Below are 22,481 nucleotides of genomic sequence, written 5' to 3' on the forward strand. Positions count from 1 at the left end.
GGCTGTGAGTATATGTGACTAATAAACTGCTGTTGATCTCATTTGTCTCATTTGTCTAATTATGTGTTTAGCTATTCCCATAAGCCTAGGACAGGAATCCTTCCCTCACTAATCAGATGAATAGGAGGCAATCAAAACATTGACAAAGGATAAAGAACTCTTATAATTCCTTAATATAAAGATAAATACTCTAATTTTCAAAATGGTTGGATTTCCAGTTCCAGACAAAATGGAACAGATATACTTCTCTGTTCTTCCTGCTAAGTACAGCTGAAATCCAGAGGCTTTATATATAAAACAAAACAAAAAGAAAACTCTGAAAGGTAAAGAGAAGAAGGCAGACCAGCTGAGGATCTCAGGAGCCAAGGACTGAGAGAGTGGTGAGTACTCTGGGTTTTCTTTTCGTCTCATATATTCTGGACTGGCTGCTGGAGAAGCCAGCTACCTGGAAACTTCAGTGGACACCTACCAAAAAAGCTCCAAGAAAAGTCTGCTCTCCCTAGCCAAATGACTAGGAAAATGAAGACCTGATTTGGTAATATGCTGGTCATTAGTGCATTTCAGTGGGTACTAAGGATGGAAGCCAGATTAGAAATGGATAGACTGAACAAAGAATTTGCTTCTGCAATGCAATATACTAAATAGTCTGCACAACTGTCCTGATGAGAACAAATGATATGATATCACTTATTACATTATGTATTATACAGATTATATATTTGTTACAGACTGAATGTCTATGTACCCTCAAAATTCATATGTTGAAATCTTAACCTCCAATGTGATGGGGCCTTTGGGAGATGATTAAGTCATGAGGGTGGAGCCCTAATGAATGGGATTGGTACCTTTATATAATAAAAGAGACCCCAGAGAGCTCTCTTGCCCCTTCTGCCATGTGAGGACAGCCATCTACAAACCAGAAAGGAAGCCCCCACCACACACAGAATCTGCCAAATCCTTGATGTTGAACATCCCAGCCTCCAGAACTGTGAGAAATAAATGTTTGCTGTTTAAGCCTCTCAGTGCTTTTGTTATAATAGCCTATAACTGACTAAAATACTATTATATATATTATTATACATAATATATAAAATATGATATAAATGAGCATTAAAGCAAGGTACTGCTTTATTTCTGACCATTTTTTTTAAATCCTGGAGACCATGATATTTCAAATTCCCATTTAGATGGATGCTAAGGGCACAATGTTAAAACCTAGAATTTGTTCAAAGTGGGAAGCCAACATCAGGGTAAAAGGGAAGATTAAGCAAGAAAAAGAGAAATTGAGAGAGGTGGGGAGAGATATCAACTGAGACCTTAACAAGTCAATACCTTAACACTGGGCATATGGAAAAAACAATACCCCCTGAGAATTCATAATCACCAATAGCCCTCAATTAGGTTAGAAATTTACACTAGTGGGTAATGTGCAAAATTTCAAGTACCGAACTTAATTTAAGGGAGTCCCAGGTTAATGGCACCTCTAGAGCAGTATTTGTATGCTGAAGGGAATAATCTGTGGCATAGGTAAAAACCAAAGTTGCATGAGGGAGAGATGATAAGATGAGAATGGAAGAGAGAATGGAATCCAGAGCACAAGGGAAAGGACTGAAATCTGATAGGAAAAGAGACCTGTCTTCCGTGTACTAAAGTAATAAAGAGAATACAGGTGCAAGTATAGTTTTAGGGGCAAAATGAGAACATTCATCTTTTCTCAATGGTATAGAAGGTGACAGTGAGAAGGCGGGACTAAGGTAAGACACATGGAAGGTTTGAGGACAAAGCAGAGAGTACAACTATCACAGAGAGTAGAAAAGGGAGCCTAATAAGAAAATATAGCAGGATTATCAGGCACTGCTCATTTACCCACTGGAGATTTTTTTTGTTGTTTTTGGTCTAAATGAGGTCAACAATTAATACTAAATTCCTCTCCAGGGTTACAACCTAGTTCTCTGAGCTCATCATATCATAAATACCGTTTGGAATGTTTTCCTTAAAGATATTTCATTAAACTTGCTCTTAATAAAGTTCAACTGATACTGTTCTTCTCACTCTCACAGTCTTGTTCGATCTTGTTATGGTTAACATACATATACGTGAAGACAGATGGTCAAAAAGAGACAAAACAGAGAAATGAATGGATAGAGAAATACCCAGAAACATACACATAATAGACTCACCAACCAAGAGATGGGAAAGAATAGGGAAAAGGGGACTGGGTAGGTGGTACAGCTGGGCCAAGAAAGGGGCAATTGACAAAAAGTGTCAGAGCAGAAATGTGAGTGTGTTGATCTCTTAGGGGCAGCGTTATGGGTGGTTTTTATGTTCTCTTACCTTATCTCCTTTTTCTATAATGAGTATATATTATTTGTTAAAAATAATGATAGTAATGTAGCAACTTCTAAGGCTGACCTCAAAAAATTTGAGTTATTTCTTTTTTAGACTTATTTACTTTCTCCATTAATTTTTAATAAGCTATCAAACATAGAAGTTCTTACAAAGTCATAAATGAAGACAACAAATAATGTATAAATGTTATAGTTCATCTAATTCTTCATTAGCTTAGTCGTTCATGGCAGTACAAACACATAAGTAGATACTAATTAACTGGTAATTCTTTACAAACAGATTTTTAAATCTTCATTAAGTTGAGATGATTTTAACATTAAAGATAAATTGTCAATATTATTTTTCAGTCTTAATATACACTTTCACAGTCTCACAACTAAGCACTATTATCTATCTACAAGTGAGATTCAAAAATTGCATTCCAATTTGTAAGAAAGATTTATGAGACCTTTCCCTACAAAAGTTAAAATTATCAATTGTTACTCCATATATCTGTGATTTTTTCCTTAAATAAAACAATATTTATTGCCAAATTATTATTTTCATACCTCTGAAGAGCTTTCATTATTGACATCCACTGTGTTTATAGGAGCTGATGATGAATCTAAATCAGAACCTTGAGAGCCAACTCTCCCAGGAGTCTGAAACACAAGCAGAAAGGGGGAAAAAAAAGTAAATATCAACAATATATTCATAAACTATTTAATAACCTAAACAGTAATCAGGGCTAGCCTTACACATAAAGGTAGATGTTCTCTCAAACAGCACTAGAAGCTATCCTTTATTAAAGACTGACTGGACGTAATACTGTATCAAGATCTCTATCTGCCTTCTCTCAGCTTTAGTCTTTTTAAATTAATAAAAAGTTTACTTTTATATATAGTGCTTTATCATCTTCACCTCACTTTTACAGAATATCTTATTTAATCATAAAGACATCTCTGAGAGAGACAGGTAAAATGTTATATCCATAGATGAGAAAACAAATTCAAAGCAGCTAAGGGACTTCTCAAGATTCTACTGTTAACAAAAATCAGAAAGAAGCAGAACTAAAATGCTGAAATTTTAATTCCTCTTGCATTGCTCCCCACTACATCAAGTGAACTACAATGATTTGAGGGGAGCTAAAAAGATCAACACAGGCCACATTATCTAGTCACCCATCCATCTACTACCCATGCCAACCATTACCAATCTGTTTCCAATACTTAATATTCCACCATCAAATATACAGTTTGGAGGGTTAAAGGCCTTCTTTTTTCCCTCTCCTGCAACATTTATCATCTAACATTATTCATTATACTTAGGTATGACATTAAAGGAACTGGAAATCTAGTAAAATATTGACTAAAAGACAGATTCAGAGCACAAGAACTGACTCAATAATCCTTACCAAAAACATTTATGGTGCACACTATCATTATTCCCACGTTATACAAGAGAGAATAAAGGTGTAGAAATTAAGTTACTTGCCCGAAGTCACATGGCTAATAAGTGGAAGAAAGGATTTTAACTTCAGCAGTCTGATTCTTAATCACTAACTCATACTGCTTGACATCTCCACTGAGATATACCTCAAGCACCCAAGATTGAGAACAAATCGCTAAACATCTGTCTCAAAACATGAACACCCTGTACATCACTTACATATTCAACATAAATGCCAAAGAAGGATGAACTGATACTACTTCAAAATTAATCAATTAAAATAAGGATTATAAAAACTGCATAGAAAAAATGAAATAACATGCATATACTATGATTATAATTATGTATAAAAACTAATTATATAAGAAAAGAGATTCAAAGGAAATATCCCAAAATGCAAACAATAATTTCTTTAGCAAGAAGCAATTATGGGTTTTTTGGTCTTTAGTTTCTCAGTTTTTGTTTTTGCTACATTTTTTTCAGAATTTTAGATTCATAGTTAAATTACTTTTACATTGAGAAATTTTTGATATTAAAAATAATCAGAGTTGTCCAAATTGGATGATCTATGTTCCTATATTTTCGCAAAACATAACTCTCTCTTTCTAAACTTATCCAGAGTATGTCTTTATTGTGTTTACTTAACATCCACAACATTCTCATGTTTGAACTATTACATCAGCTACCCTCTTCCAAAAAAACAAAGCAAAATTCTTTCTCAAAATGATATACTTGAGACATTAATTTGTCTCAAGCCTACTATCTGAATTTGATGATATACTCATGCATGTGACAAAAAAGTAACTAAATAGTAAAAAAAATTAAAGAGCATTTTAATTATATACTTAATATAAATAATTGTATAAAACTAGAAATTCATTTTTGACTCATCAACATTGCAGAGCTTCACATCATAATGGTTTTTAAAACTACTGACCCCATCCCCAAAAGCACTGCAAACAAAAGCTGTACCTCCCAAGAACTACTTTCCCCATTCTGTATCCTAAGTTTTTCCAGAGTCCAGGTGGCTTCTCACCTGAGATTTACCTTGCCTGAGAACAAGCAATTCACAGAAATATCTACATAATCCTATTATCATCACCAAAAATACCCTTCCTTAAATTTGCCTAAAATAATCCTAGTAAGCAGACCTAAGTAAGCCCAAGAGGCACGGGGAAAAAAGAAGAAACAATAAAATCATCATGAGATGCTTTTGACGTGCATATTTTACACATATTCCCTCATTCCCTCAGATTGTTGCTAAATTGTCTAAGAACTTCTTTTTCTATTATTAGGCTGCCAAAATCCTATCACTTCAATGAGAAGTGCAATTACAGTAACAATGACCCTGAGGAAACAATATAAAGCATTCTAACATTTACACTTATAAAAAGTTTTACTTTGTAAATACAATGGGATAAGAATAACTTGTGCTAAAAACTTAAAATGATAGGGGATAAATATCTTCCAAATTGTGCTTTTTAGGAAAATTATTACATAATTTAGATATCTTTTACAGTGACTAAAAGGTACAAAACACATTCATTTTGTTTATGGTTTCTTCAATAGATATTTATCCATCTCCCATGAAGTACCTAACATTCTATAAAGCTCTGCATGCCAGACGGAGGACACTGAGTATGAGGACAATGTAAGAGAAACAAGGAGCAAGCCTTCAGGTAGACTATACAACTTGGCTGGTGAAACCAAGCTAATGTGTAAAAAAAGAGATCAGAAACAATTTGAAAAAAATTAAATGCTAAAGGGGGGAGCTCTGAGTGTGAGCAGAATTATGAGAAAGAAGAGATCAATGCAAGTTGTGGTAACTGAAAAAAATCTTATTTCTTAAAGTTAAATTTAATTAAAATGACAATCATTCCAAATAGATGAAAAAAATGCACAACAGCAGACAGGGCAGAAATAAGAACACTGTATTTGATAAAAAATACATATGTTTGAAATAAAGTAATAGACACACAAACAGGTATTAAATAGGTTAAACTGTGGAATAGGGTATGTGGAATAGGCTAAGGGATATAAAACATTGAAATATGCCATGGTAAAGAGAGAGTGTCCATAACTCCAGTCCAGATTGCACTCACAGTTAGCATAGAAACTAAGCTGCCTTAGCTCCAATCAACGATCAACAGCTGATTAAAATTTTTTTAATGTTAAAATTGTAGACGTATGCTCAAACACAAGGTAAGTATCTCAGTGGACAAAAAATAAAACAAACACACAGAGTATAGAGTTTGGGAACTAAAGTAGATAGAGGCAAACAAGTTCTAATGAGATAATAGGAACCAAAACACCCTACATGTGATAGGTAACAAGAAGCCAGGCCCACTGTGGGAACTCAGAAAGTTGGCCAAAGCTACTACACCCTGCCATAAACAACAATTTTTTAAAGCTGTAAACCCAAACAAGCACTGTGTCTGGGCTTGAAGCTTGATCAAAACTTTTCCAGGCAGGGATGAATGGGCATTCCAAGCAAAGCATTGTTTACAAAAGTGGAAAATTACGGGAGAGTTCAAGATGGTAGCATAAAAAGATCATGAACTGACCTCCTCCTACAGACATAAATGTACAACCACATATGGAACAGTTCCCCCAGAAAGGGATCTGAAAACTGAATGAACAGAACCTCCACAACAAAGGGTGAAATAAAAGGACAGCAATGAGATGTGTAGGACAGGCGAAGATATGAAAACCGCACCTCAGCTTCAGCAATCCACAATTGGGAGGGACCACAAAGGCACGGATCCTTTCCCTGAGGAATGAGGGATTTGAGCACATCAGGCACCCCAACCCTTAGATCCTGCACAAGAGAGATGAGCCTCCAAAACACCTGGTTTTGCAAACCAACGGGAAATATGTCCAGGAAAGCTACAGGGAATAGAAAACCTGCTCTTAAAGGACTTGCACACAGATTGACTTGATCTGAAAACCAGTGCAAAAACACCAAATTGAAAAGTGCATAAGACCATAGGTGAAGGGGACTCACCTACTAATCTTGAAGCATCTGCCAGAGAGGCAGGAACCAGTTGGAATGCTCCCCACGGGCTGAGTTACTGGCAGGAGCCATTTATGTGATCTCAGGCTACCTTGCTAATACTGGTGCTGGAAGGCACCACTTTGGAATTCTCCACCAGTGGGCACATCCCACCAGGGGTGAGAGAGCACCTGCCAACCCCCACACCTCAGGTGGGCCTCACAGCTGCCCAAGCAACAGCCCCACCCACCAGCACCCCATGGCAGCTGTGTTCCCACAAACTGCATGTAGTCCACATAGGAGACACCCCTCGAGCACCTGGCTCTGGTGGCTAGGTAGGATTGTGCTTCTGAGCCCCATACGACATCTCCTAAATAAAGCCACTCCTTCAAGACTAAGAGAGATAGCTGATATACCTAATACATAGAAACAAACACAAAGAATTAGGCAACATGAGGAGACAGAGGAAGATATTCCAATCAAAAGAGTAAGTCAGAACCTCAAAAAAAGAACTAAATAAAACAGAGATAAGCAATCTACCTGATAAAAAGTTCAAAGTAATGGTCATAAAGACACTAAACAAACTCAGATGAAGAAAAACTTAGCACAGTGAGAACTTCAACAGAGATAGAAAATATATGAAAGTACCAAACAGAAGTTATAACTGAACTGAAAAATATGCTAGAGGGGTTCTACAGCAAACTGGGTGAAGTAGAAGAACAAATCAGTCAGCAGGAAGATAAAACAATGGAACTCACCCAGACAGAGCAGGAAAATGAAATAAGTATTTTAAAAAGTGAAGACAGGGACTTCCCTGGTGGTCCAGTGGTTAAGAATCCACCTTCCAAAGCAGGGGACGCGGGTTCAATCCCTGGTCGAGGAACTAAGATCCCACATGCCACAGGGCAACTAAGCCCACGTGCCGCAACCACTGAGCCTGCACATTCTGGAGCCCATGCACAGCAACTACAGAGCCCACGCACCACAACTAGAGAGAAGCCGCCGCACCGCAACAAAAGATCCCACATGCCACAACTAAGACCCGACGCAGCCAAATAAATAAATATCTTTTTAAAATAATAAATAAAATAAAGATGAAAAATGAAGACACCTTAAGGGACCTTTGGGGCAACATCAAGCAGAATAACATTTGCATTATAGGGGTGCCAGAAAGAAAAGAGTGTAAGGGACAGAAAACCTACTTGAAGAAATAGTTGCTGAAAACATCCTTAATCAGGGGAAGGACCCAGACATCCAGGTCCAGGAAGCACAGAGAGTTCCAAATAAGATGAACCCAAAGAGACACACATCAAGACACACTATAATTAAAACAGTAAAAAATAAATGATTAAGAGAGAATCCTAAAAGCAACAAATTGTTACATACAAGGAAAACCCTATAACTCTACAAGCAGATTTTTCAGCAGAGCCTTTACAAGCCAGAAGGGAGTGGCAGATCATATTCAAAGTGCTGAAAGAAAAAACTTCCAACCAAGAATTCTCTACACAGCAAAGTTATTCAGAATTGACGAAGAGATAAAGAGTTTCCCAGATGAGCAAAAGCTAAAGGTATTCATCACAACTAAACTGGCCCAACAAGAAATATTAATGGGACTTCTTTAAGCTGAAAAGAAATGGCACTAGTTAATAATAAGAAAACATATGAAAGTAAAAATCTCACTGTTAAAGGTAAATGTATGATAAAGGCAGAGGATCAATCACTTATAAAGCAAGCACAAAGGTTAAGAGACAGAAGTACTAAAAATAACTAAAATTACAATAATTAGTTACAGGATGCATAAAATAAAAAGAAGTAAAATGTGTCATCAAAAGTAGGAAACATGGGGAGGGAGTAAAAAGATAAAGCTTTGGAATGATTTCTAATTTAAGTTGCTAGCAACTTAAAACAGGCTACTACTTACATAGAATGTTACAGGTGAACCTCACAGTAACCACAAGGAAAAAACTTATAGTAAGTACACAAAAGAAAGTGAGAAAATCTAAACATAACACTAAAAGAAACCACACCAAAACACAAAGGAAAAGAGAGAACTCCAAAATTAGCCAGAAAACAATTAACAAAATGGCAATAAGCACATACTTATCAATAATTACCTTAAATGTAAATGGACCAAATTCAATATAGTCTTACCTCAAGAAACAAGAAATTCCCAATAAACAATCTAACCTTACACCTAAAGGAACTAGAAAAAGAAGAACAAATGCCAAAATTGGTAGATGGAAGGAAATAATAAAGATCAGAGCAGAAACAGAGACCAAAAAAAGAAAAAAAACAAGTTCAATGAAACTAAAAGCTGATTCTTTGAAAAGATAAATAAAATTGACAAACATTTAGCTAGACTCACCAGGGAAAAAAAAGAGGACTCAAATAAGTAAAATCAGAGATGAAAGAGGAGATGTTATAACTAACACCACAGAAATACAAAGGATGGCTCATGATCTATGAATATATGCCAACAAATTGGACAACCTAAAGGAAATGGAAAATTTTTTTAAAACATACAATCTTCTAAGACTGAATCATGAAGAAATAGAAAAATCTGAATAGACCAATTACTAGTAAGGAGATTGAAACAGTAATCAAAAATCTCCCAACAAATCAAAGCCCAGAGCAGACAGATTTACTGGCGAATTCTAGAGCATTCAAAGATTTAATACCTATCCTTCTCAAATTCTTCAAAAAACTGAAAAGAAGGGAAGGCTTCCAAACGCATTCTATGAAGCCAGCGTTAACCTGATACCAAAAGCAGACAAGGAAGACCACAAAAAAAGAAAATTACAAGCCAATATCCTTGATGAACACAGATGCAAAAATCCTCAACAAAATGTTAGCAAACTGAATCCAACAATGCATTAAAAGAAGCATACACCATGATCAAGTAGAATTTATTCCAGGGATGAAAGGATGGTTCAACATCCACAAATCAATCAACATGATACATCACATTAATAAAATGAAGGATAAAAATTATATGGTCATCTCAATAGATGCAGAAAAAGCATCAGACAAAATTCAACATCAATTTATGATAAAAATTATCAACAAAGTAGGTAGAGAGGAAATATACCTTAACATAATAAAGGCCATATATGACAAATCCACAGCTAGTATCACACTAAACAATGAAAAACTGAAAGCTTTTCCTCTAAGATCAGTAAACAAGACAAGGATGCCCACTATTGTCACTTATTTTCAACATAGCATTGGAAGTCCTAGCCAAAGCAATTAGAAAAAAAAAGGAAATAACAGGTTTCTAAATCAGAAAGTAAAACTGTCACTATTTGCAGATGACATGATACATATAGAAAACCCTAAAGACTACACATACACACATACACACACACACACACACACACACACACACACACAATGTCAGTACTAATAATATAATAAATGAATTTAGTGAAGTCACAGGGTACCAAATCAACATACAGAAGTCTGTGGCATTTCCACACCAACAACAAACTATCACAAAGAGAAGTTAAGGGACTTCCCTGGCAGTCCAGTGGTTAAGACTCCACACTTCCACTGCAGGGGGCACGGGTTTGATCCCTCGTTGGAGAACTAAGATCCCCGCGTGCCATGGCACAGCCAAAAAAGAAAAAGAAAGAGAAATTAAGAAAACAATCCCATGTATGGCTGCATCAAAAAGAGTAAAATACCTAAGAATAAATTCAACCAAGGAGGTGAAAGACCTGTTACAGTTAAAACTGTAAGACACTGATGAATGAAGTTGAAGACACAACCAAATGGAAAGATATTCTGTGTTCATGGATTGGATGAATTAATATTGTTAAAATGTCCATACTACCCACAGCAATCTACAGATTTGGTGCAATCCCTATCAAAATTCCAACAGCATATTTCACAGAACTAGAACAAATAATTCTAAAATGTGTATGGAACCACAGAAAAATCCCAAATAGTCAAAATAATCTTGAGGAAGAAGAAAAAAGCTTGGAGGTATCACACTCCCTGATTTCAAACTATACTATAATGCTACAGTAATAAGACAGTACGGTACTGACACAAAAACAGACACACAGATCAATGAAACAGAACTGAGAGTCCAAAAATGTAAACCTACACATATATGACAATTAATTTACAACAAAAGAGCAAAGAATATACCATAGAGAAAAGATAGTCTATTCAATAATGGGGCTGGGGAAAACGGACAGCCACATGCAAAAGAATGAAACAAGTAACTCAAAATGGATTAAAGACTTGAATGTAAGACCTGCAACCATGAAATTTCTGGAAGAAAACTTCACTGATATCAGTCTTTTTTTTTGTCATTTAAGCAGTGAGTTTTATTTTGTTTTTGTTTTTATGAATTATTTATTTTTAATTGAGTTTTTTTATAATTTTTGAGATATATTTGACATATAACATTATATTAGTTTCAGGTGTACAACATAATGATTCAGTATTTGTATATGTTGCAAAATGATCACCACAATAAGTCTGGTTAACATTTATTGATATCCGTCTTAGCAATGTTTCTATGGCTCTGACTCCAAAGACAAGTGAAAGAAAAGCAAAAATAAACAAATGGGATTATATCAAACTAAAAAGCTTCTGTACAGCAAAGGAAACCATCATCAAAACAAAAAGGCAATCTACTGTATGGGAGAAGACATTTGCAAATGTCATATATCGGATAAGGGGTTAATATCTGAAATCTACAAAAATCTCATACAACTCAACAACAAAAAAACCACCAAATCAAAAAATGAGCAGAGGACCTGAACAGACATTTTTCCAAAGAAGACACACAGACGGCCAACAGGCACATGAAAGGATGTTCACGATCACTAATTATTAGGGAAATGGAAATCAAAACCACAATGAGATATCACCTCACACTTGTCAGAAAAGACAAGAAATAAATGTTTGAGAGGGTGTGGAGAAAAAGGAACCCTGAACTAGTGGTGGGACTATAAATTGTGCAGGCACTATGAAAAACAGTATGGAGGTTACTCAAAAAATTAAGACTAGAACTGCCATATGACCCAGCTGTTTCACTTCTGCCTATTTATCTGCAAAACACAAAACCACTCATTCAAAAAGATACATGCACCCCTATACATTACAGCATTATTTACAACAGCCAAGATATGAAAAAAAACTAAGTGTCCATTAAGGATGAATGGATAAAGAAGAAATGGCATACACATACATACACACACACACACACACACACACACACACTGGACTACTCCTCAGCCATAAAAAAAGAATGAAATTCTGCCTTTTGTGACCACATGGATGGACCTTGAAGGTATTATGCTAAATGAAATAAGTCAGACAGAGAAAAACAAATACCATATGATTTTGCTCATACACAGAATCTTAAAAAAAAAAAAAATGAACAAATAAAATAAAACTAAAACAAACTCATAGATACAGAGAACAGATTAGTGGTTACCAGAAGGAAAGGGAGTTGGGAAGTGGGCAAAATGGATAAAGGGGGTCAACTGTGTGGTGATGGGTAGCAACTAGACTTGTGGTGGTGATCACTCTGTAGTGTACACAGATGTCAAATCATAATGCTATACATCTGAAACATATAATTCTTAAAAATTTTAAGTGAAAAATTACAAGCAAACTATGTTTAAAACAAAGAACAGGTTAACTAAATTGTGACATACCCAACTCAACAAAACTGACAATTAAAAATGACAAGGGTGGGGGACTTCCCTGTCAGTCCAGTGGTTAAGACTCCACACTTCCACTGCAGGGGGCATAGGTTCAATCCCTGGTGAAGAAACTAGGGTCCCGCATACCACGCTGCACAGCCAAAAAATTTTTTTAATTTTTTAAATTGTTTTTAAAAGTGACAAGGGTGAAGATTGTGCAAAGAAATTATAACACATGTGATATAATGTTGAATTTGTAAGACAGGCAAAATACGAAGTTTGGATATATTATGATTTCAGTTATGCAAAGATATAAACACAGATTGAAAGGTCACAGAAGACTGATGTGTTTTACGTCAGGGCTATTTTTGTTATTACTACTTTGCCTCTATGTTGCTGAAAGGATAAGATTTGTGCTGATGATTTAGTTAACCACCTACCCATCTCCTCTCAAAAATTTTTATTAGTGTGGTCATATTTTTTTTTAATTTTCAGATTTTTTTAATTAAAAAATATTTGGGCTAGCAAAAGATCCAAATGATTAGAGTTATCAAACACCTATCATTAATGCTTAGTGGTGTCAGCCAAACAGATCAAAATTTGAAAACATGGGGGAAAAAGGTTATATGGTATTCAAAGTATTTATTTCAACCAAATAAGAATAGATGCCTGCAATATATTTGGCTACCTTAGGTTGTTGATAATATAAAAATACATTCCTACTACCAACAACTATAAGATCAACATAAAGCAGCATTAATCTCTCCAAAAACTACTTTCAAAAATCACATACAAGTTTTTGCAGAAAGAACAGCACTTAACTGGGGAAAAAAAAGTTACTATTCACTGTACGCAATACCTTGAAAGGTAGTATCACTATCAAAGAAGTTTTAACAACATGAAGTTTCTTTAAAATGCATTTTATCTATTTCAGACTAGTTTATTAAATACAACTTTAAAAATCTACTTGTAAGAATCATAACTACACTGCTGTAATCCAAAGCAACCAATAGCTATGTCTTCCAATTATGACTGAAAATCTAATAGCAAAGAAAAACAATCAAAACAAACATCTAGCAGCATATAAAAAACACCTATTTTATAGATGAATAACAAAAGTTTTTCTAATATCTGGTGATATACTGAGTCAGAGCTTCCAAACTCAACATATTCTCCCTACATATAACTCTCCCCCTACATATGACTTCACTACAGAGAAGGTCAAGCAGGAAGAGAGCAATAATTTCATTGAGAACATAACTCAGTTTTACAACCTAACTGCTACTAAAAATAAAGAACCTCATCTCTAAATCATACCTATCTTCAAAGCACTAAAACCAACTAAAAGGATAACTAGTCTTTGCACACAGAAGAGATGTAGTAAATGCTTAATAAGCAAATGCACAACCCATACCACTCTAGCTGAAACTCGAAAGGGAACAAGGCAAACCAGCAGAAGCTGAGTTAGTAACACATTAATTGCCAGAAAAAGGTGAGTTGACTAGAAATAAAATATTGCTTTTACGAAAATCTTTGAAAAAAATTGTTGTAAGATACTAAACACACCTTATACTTAGCAAAATTATTTCTGAAACTGGAAAGGATACAAGTATTAGAAATTAAATGACATACAACCTCAAAACCTTGGAGACTTACAAGACATCGACAAGGATTTCTTATAAAATGTAACTTTCAGCATTGATTTTGTCACTGTTTCACCCTCCTCCCACCATAAAGACCAATTAGGAAAATTTTCACAAATTCAAGAAGTTTGAAAAGCCATTTATTATATTCAGACCTTAAGAAGGGTGTTTTGGGGACTTCCCTGGTGGCACAGTGGTTAAGAATCCGCCTGCCAATGCAGGGGACATGGGTTTGAGCCCTGGTCTGGGAAGACTCCACATGCCCTGGAGCAACTAAGCCTGCATGCCACAACTACTGAGCCTGCACTCTGGAGCCCACAAGCCCCAACTACTGAGCCCACGTGCCACAAATACTGAAGCAGGCGCACCTAGAGCCCGCGCTCCGCAAAAAGAGAAGCCACAGCGATGAGAAGCCCACACACCACAATGAAAAGTAGGCTCCACTCGCTGCGACTAGAGAAAGCCCGCGCACAACAATGAAGACCCAATGCAGCCAAAAATAAAACAAATAAATCTATCAAAAAAAAAAAAAAAAAAGAAGGGTGCTTTAAATACATTACCTGATCCTTGCACTATAAATGAATAATCAAAGATTTCTTAGGGCCCTCACTACCTCTTTCTTACTATTAAGAACTAAGAACTTTGCACATACAGATGAACTGAAAAGGTATATTTGCAAATGACAATTTTCTTATTTCATGGAAAGTATTCCAGGGCTTCCAGGGAATTTTCATGTTCAACCTCTTAGCTTACCATACACTGTTAGGTGATCTCACTTATTCCCTTAACTTTACTTATCCCCCAATGCAGACAAAAATAAAATTCTAAATCTAATCCAGATCTCTGCTGAACTTCAAATTCATATTTTCCTTTCCTGCTAAATATCACTACCAGAGTGCCGTGAAAGCACACTACAGTCATTTTATTCAAAACCAAATTCATTATCTGTTCTCATAAACCTTTTATCCATCTGCATTCTCTACCTAAACTTACAGAAACATCACATACCCATCTTGTTTAAATCCAAAGCATTATCCTTAACTCCCCTCTTTCTCAACCTTCACATCCAATCACCAAGTTAATTGAATCACCTACATAAATTTTGAATCTATCCTTTCTTCATCTCCTTTGCCATTAACTCAGTTCAAGACGTCATCATCTCTCACCTGGACTATAAAAGAGAGACTAATTGATTTCCCAAAGCACCTCAAATGAATCATTTCCAAAATCAAACCACGTATCTCAACCCTTTACCACCCCAGGGAAAAAGTTTTCTTTTCCTCCTATGTTCTCTAGCTTAGTTAATAATAATCCTCATTTATTTAAAACCTCAGCTAAAGTCTAACTGAACTCGAATTGATATCTGTACACCAATGTTCATCGCAGCATTCACAATAGCTAAAGGGTGGAAACGACCCAAATGTCTACCAATAGATGTATGGATAAACAAAATGTGGTATATGCATACAGTAGAATATTATTCAGCCTTTCAAAGGAAGGAAATTCTAATACATGCTACAACATGGATGAACCCAGGAAGCATTAGTCTAAGTGAAATAAGCCAGACACAGAAGGACCAATATGTATGACTCCACTAATATGAGCACCTAGAATAATCAAATTCATAGAGACAGAAAGCAAAACAGTGGTTGCCAAAGGCTGGGATAGGGGGAATAAGGAGTTGTTTAATGGTACAGAATTTCAGTTTGGGAATGATAAAAACATTCTGGAAATAGATAGTTGTAATGGTTGCACAACAATATGAATGTACTTAATGCCACTAAACTTTATACTTTAAAATGATAAAAATGCTAAATTTCATGTTACAATTTTTAATTTTTTTTTAAATTTTAAACCCAACTGAATCTCAAGTTAATGCTACAGCCACACAAAGAATATAATTATTTCAAGTGTTTTAAGAACACAATGTTTTGACTTTATAGCCTTAGCGAGCTATAGTATAAGGACAAAAAGAATTGCTAAAAAAAATTAGTAAAACTGATTCAGTAAGCTTATTAACAGTAATATTAGTATTGTTATTTTAAAGCTATGTTATATATATTTTTAGGAAAAAATAATTATGTTAACGTTAAGAGCCAAGATGTTCAGTATAAAATTTCAAAATACAAACTCAAAGAAGGAAAAAATACTTTAATTTGAACTCATGTTGTTTTGCTTTTTAAATCTGTCCATATGTACGTGTGTGTGTGTGTGTGTGTGTGTGTGTGTGTGTGTATATATATATATATATATATATATATATATATATATATCCTAGTTCTTATCTTAAATGCTTAAAAGCAATGACAACACAGAAGCAATGAGAACCCTAAGTGCCCAGACAGTGGTATTTAAATAGCATTCCCCATTAAAAGGAACCAGGACTCTTTGGAGAAATGGATGATTCCAGCCTGGAGGAGAAATTTTACTAGATGAACCTGGCACATGTTGTGCCAAAAAGCAAGGAAGTTATCAAACACTAACAGGGTCCTGTCAAAATGACAAAAGTCACCTTGAAGGCACTTCTACTAGGTAAAGCTGGGACAATTTGCATACCAAAAAACCACACTGACTTCAATTGACTGAAACCCACTAAATATATATAAATCCTTGAGTTCATGAAATATATTTAAAAATCCATGAGTGCTTCTTCCTCTTCCGGGGATGGTACCTAGAGGCATTCAGGATGGTCCAGTGTTTGAGACACCATCGTAGGCTATCCTACAAAACAGCCTCTAACAAAACCAGGCTGTCCCAAACCCCTGGTGTTTACCTTTATACCAAGAAGGTTGGCAAAGCACCAAAATCCACATGTGGCGTGTGCCCAGGCCAACTTTGAGGAGTTTGTGCTGTGAGACCTAAAGCTCTTACAAGGTTGTCTAAAACGAAAAAACTTATCAGCCAGGCCTATGGTGGTTCCATGTGTGTTTTAAATGTGTCCGTGACAGGAACAAGCACGCTTTCCTTACTGAGGAACATAAAATTGCTGTGAAAGTGTTGAAAGCACAAGCACAGAGTCAGAAAGCTAAATAAAAAAATGAAGTTTTTCTGAGTAATTAAAAAATTAAAAGGCAAAAAAAAAAAAAATCCATGAGTTCTCTTTCCTCAAGGAAAGAGAAAGTCAAAAGACAAATAAGCAAGCCTCATTGATCACTACTAGAGTAGTGTATCGATTCTTATTCTGAAAATTCATAATTAAAGAAAAAGAATTAAGCATTTATCCTGACCATCCAGTATACTCTGAAATTCATGGCAACCAAATCGTCCTGGTTTAAACTGAAAAGTTCTTTACAGAAAAATGTCAGTTAATATATGTAGAAGAAATTAAAAATCTGGAAAATCAACAGTCTGCAACTGTTGATGGAATCAGTCTTTCTAACTTAAGTGACATCAATAAAACCTTTCCTTAGACAAGAAATCTTTCTCTACTTTAAACTGTTATATCTCTTATTTATACTTCTCTTGTAACACTTACCAATACAAGGAAGAAGAAAGTGGTGGTAGATTGTTACAGTAATGACTCTCAATGAATCACACCTATGTTTTAATGCCCTTGCAATTCTCCTGTGTAATCCTCTCCCACATGGGCTCTGGCAATGAGACTTGCCTTGGCTGATGGCAGAGTAGCAAATAACATACAAGTAGAGTGCACAATGGGATATGCTCCCTCATTGCTGGAAACTCTTCTGTCACCACACAAGCCCAGGCTAACCTTGGACACATGTGACCCAAGGAATATTATCAACAATATGAGAGAGGCTGTTAGACTATCACCCCAATCAAACCAACAGATAACTCCAGCTGTATTAGTAACTCCAAGAGAGACCAGCAGAAGAACCATTCAGATTAGCCTAGCCAAAACTGTTGATCTAGAGAATCTAGAGCAAATAAAATGATGGTGGTTTTAAGCCAAAGCCAAAGCCAAAGTTTGGGGATGGTTTATTATGCAGCAATAGACACAATTAGATACAGTAAATATAATGTCATATCTTCTCCACAAGAGAGAAAAGGAACCTTTCTGAGGATGGGAGCCTTATAAAGAATGAGGTATTCATCAAATTTCCTAGTAAGGACACAATAAAAATACCCCCTGAGTTTAACTAACACACAATACTTCTCATTACATTAAAAAGAATTAATGTAACTACTCCAAGATTTACATTATTCTATTTTCCATTGTTTCTTTTTTAACTTTCTAAGTTAAACAAGAGACTAGAAGACTAAACTGCCAATCTGGTTTTCAGGGTATTTGAGTAAAATCAAAAAACTGTTTTTTGGGGTTTTTTTGCGGTACGCGGGCCTCTCGCTGCTGTGGCCTCTCCCGTTGCGGAGCACAGGCTCCGGACGCACAGGCTCAGCGGCCATGGCTCACGGGCCCAGCTGCTCCGAGGCATGTGGGATCTTCCCGGACCGGGGCACGAACCCGTGTCCCCTGCATCGGCAGGCGGACTCTCAACCACTGTGCCACCAGGGAAGCCCACAAATTTTTTTTTTCTTTGACAATACTCATTGGTGGAAAGAGTATTGCAAAACCAACAATCTCAAACATTGTTTATGGGAGTGTAACTAAATACAAAAAATATGCATACTCTCTCACTCACTGCTAGGAAATTACCCAGTGGACAAATTCATTAAAGGACCACCTATGTATGTATAGCAAGCATGCTCACTGCAGTGTTATTTATTAGCAAAACTGGAAACAAACTAAATGTCCTTCAATAGAGAAATGATTAAATTTTAATAATCCATATAATAAAATATAATGTAGTTATTAAAAATAAACAAATAATAAGAGGCAGTTCTGAAAGTGCTGATACTGAAAGCTCTCCAAACTATATTAAGTGAAAAAAATCAAATTCATATAGTATAATGTTAATGGATATATGCATTAAAACTTTGTGGAAAAATACACAAGAAACTATTAGCACTGATTACTGGGAAGGACCTTGTACTTTTCACTTTATATCTTCTATACTCCTAATCCTTAACTCCTGTCAGCCTCAAACTTCATATAAAATTTGTCTCTTAAGTCCTTTCCTGCTTGCTCTCAATCTTCAACCTTGAGAATGGTCACTAATACTCTTTGTTCTAATCTCCATTACAAATCTAACAACTTTAAACTTGTTTACAACTCATTTTTGGTAATTACTTTTTTTTTTTGTCCTCTGAGTTCCTTCTCATTTCTCCACCTTCTTCTTAAAACCGAATATATCCCAATCTATATCAAATCCTGATGTAGAAGACTTACTCAGACTGTTGCAGTACGACCTTGACCCACCATGTAACTCCACAGATGCTTTTGTATCCATCATAAAACCATGTACAATAGTAAGCTTCTTTACAAATATACCACATTTAACACTAATTCATTTACATCAGCTTTCAACTGAAAATAATTCCTATTTTTTTAAATGTGAGCAGTTCCGCCTAACCTAGAGCCATCTACAACTTTAATAAGCATCAAATAGTCACCCCTGTTGTTAAATTACTAATGGTGAATTGAGTGCAATTCCTATTCGTCTTTCTAAGGTGTCTCTAAGAGGCTATATTCCCCCGTTGCACCTGATTCCAGCCTACTCCAAAATTTCTCAAGTGCCAGCACACAATATACTTCCGCATCCTAAGCCTTCCCTGCCTAACCTAGTGACATAGATTACGATACATACAATACAGTATGCCAGAGAAGGGGGGTGAGAAGCATATACTTATCTAAATGCAATTGGCTCTTGTTTTCAGTAGGGCATGTCAAGCGTCCCCAAAACAAAAGTACATCTAAATCTAGGAATACTGATTCATAAAACAGTAGTTGGAGTCACACAGACCTGCATTCAGCTTCCAGTTTACCCACTTAGAAGCTTTGTAAAAGTACTTAACCTCTGGAAGCCCCAAATTCCTATTTGTAAAGTGGAACTAATGTCAGCCTCAAAGAACTGTTGGGAGGATTAAATGAAATAGTATGCATACAACGTTTAAATCGGTGCCTGGCATTTGTTAGATATACTATATGTAGTAGATACTTACATTATTACTAAGTGCACTCATAAAAAAAAGACCTAGAATCAAAATTTAAAAGCTGGAAAACATCTCAGAAATCATGTTCCAACTGTAACACTCCATAGATGAGGAAACGAAAAAAGTACGAAAAAAGTACGAAACGAAAAAAGCCCTAGAAAGTACAACTGGCTTACCTGACATCATGCTATCTAACGATAGAGTTGCAATTAAAACTTAGGTTTCCAAGTCCTAATTCAATATCCTCTCTACTGTCTCAAATATTTCTTGGCCATCTCTCTGATACCCATCAAGACACTTAATTTCTCTAATCTCAACTTCTTCAATGACAAACTACAGGGACATGACAAGATCATGGGTCTTTCTAGCTCCAAAATTCTCATTCCATGATTCATGTGGGCCTTAAACTGGCTAACTTAAAAGCATGCCCATAGAAACAAAGTCAAATATATTTCCAATTTTTATATATGCTTAGCTTTCTTATGCATACTTTCAAAACTCTAAAATTTAGTTAGTGGTTATTAATAGGTATATGAAAGCAGTGAAGTCAGAAAAAAAGGCAGCCTAGTCAATAAGAGACTGAGACAATCAAAACTAATTATAGATAAGTTACTAGCAACTAAATTGGGTTTATAGACATCATACAATTAACTCAATATTAAGTGAAAGAATAAAAGACTTTAATATCTAACACTTTTTAAATATCTAACATGTAATTAAAATTGATTCACATATTTTAAGCACGTTTAGGCTATCAGGTGTCTTGATTCAATAAATATGGAGAGACAGACACAAAAATATATCAAAATAAGAATTCAGAACCTGGGGGAGAATGGATACATGTATATGAAAGGCTGACTCACTTTGCTGTGCACCTGAAACTATCACAACATTGTTAATCGGCTATACTCCAATATAAAATTAAAAGTTTTTTTTAAAAAATAAAGGTGCTTGCCCATCTCTCAGGACCGACTGACCTATGTTCAACTGCTGTTCCCATGCAACCCTTCTCTACTTTGGCCTTCAAAGTTCTCATCTGAATATTTGCTACTATCTCCAAGATCTGCACCTGCAGCAGCTCCACCTGGGCCCACACCCTAGGCTTCAAGGCTCAACACAGCCCTCCTACCTGTCTCAAAGTGTGGGGGGGGGGGTGTGGAAACGACAACTACACCCCACCCCGAGGGAGGATGGCCCACACTCCTGCTCCCGTCCCTCACACGGCACTTTTCATTTTTTAAGTCTTAAAATCACTTGAGCTGGGAAAGGTGCTAATAATAAAATTTCCTAAACAGAGAATCTGTGGGCCATACTCAAAATCCCAAAATGTTCTTGAAGACCTACTATGTAAAAACTTCAGAATCTAACAAAAATCCTAATCTACTGGCTATGGATTCCTGTTAAAAAATATGTAGAATGTCAGTTTCAAAGAAGTGGAACACAATATTTATAAAATTAAAATCCATCCTGAATATTATCATCTTTTACGATGCAAAAATCCCTGAGAAAGACTATCCAAATAGCAGATGACTCGTAATTCAGGTTCCCAAGGAAACAGAGTCTGAGATTGATATCTGCAAGCAGGTTTACTGGGGAGTGCTCTCAAGAACACCTGTGTAGGCACAGAGGCAGCATGACTGGGCCAAGGGAGAAGCTGAACAGTACTGATCAATAACAGTTGCAAGAGCAGCCTCAGCTAAGCCTACTAAGAGTTCTGAAGCGAGAATGACCCTTCATGTTAGTCTCTAATCAAGGCAAGAGGATGATTCTTTTCATCCCCCACCATTAACCAGGAATGAAATGCAGGCGGCTTCCAGGAAGGGGACATAAACTTGGGTGAGGCAGCCATGATCCCAAGCAACTACGAGAATGTGTCTCTATCCTGAAGGGGAATCTATGGCCCACACCAAAGCATCCACTAAAATGAATGTACCTTACTTGCATTTGAGACACGCATAAAGGGCTATACACTGGGGAAAGGGAGTGGCAGAGGGAACTCAACAGAAAAGGAGACCTACTCTCTTCTGGAGCCTACTATGTAGCAGGTGCTGTGATAGTCATGTTACATGAGCTATGGGATTTTATCACTGAATCCTTGCTTCCTGAAGACAGTGTTTTTTCTCAGCAAAGAGGCTAGGAAACAGGGTAAAAGGTACCAGGATTTGTTATGTAACACTTAAAATGCTACTTTGGGGTTGCAAATGGTCTGCAGACTCAAAATCCTGGTACTTCCGTGATTTTCAACTAATACTTTTACCCTGAAAAGCACTTCAAAAATCACCTAGGTGGTGCCCTCATTGAACAGATAAGGAAAGTGAAGCCAGGAGAAGCTCATGATTTGCCTAATATCACACTGATAGCAGAATTTAGAACGTGGACTCAAGTCTTTTGATT

General features: G+C 36.0%; 1 protein-coding gene and 1 pseudogene across 5 annotated transcripts in view; one reads left to right on the forward strand and one right to left on the reverse strand.

The window, feature by feature from the left end:
- EEA1 (early endosome antigen 1) overlaps nt 1–22,481 on the reverse strand; it is a 131,667-nt gene that overhangs the window by 94,895 nt on the left and 14,291 nt on the right. For all 4 annotated transcript variants that reach the window (XR_014297490.1, XM_082667086.1, XM_082667085.1 and 1 more), the window contains exon 2: nt 2,898–2,990. Coding sequence is in view for 2 of the 4 variants with exons in the window: in XM_082667086.1 (XP_082523212.1) it covers nt 2,898–2,990 (93 nt within the window). In the remaining 2 variants the exon portion in view is untranslated. The remainder of the gene's footprint in view (nt 1–2,897; nt 2,991–22,481) is intronic.
- On the forward strand, nt 16,762–17,108 carry LOC309829569 (large ribosomal subunit protein eL34-like; annotated as a pseudogene). Its single transcript has one exon. The product of its transcript is annotated as a large ribosomal subunit protein eL34-like (transcript).

The sequence above is a fragment of the Grampus griseus genome (genome assembly GCF_964374135.1).
Source record: "Grampus griseus genome assembly, chromosome: 11".
Lineage (NCBI taxonomy): Eukaryota > Metazoa > Chordata > Mammalia > Artiodactyla > Delphinidae > Grampus > Grampus griseus.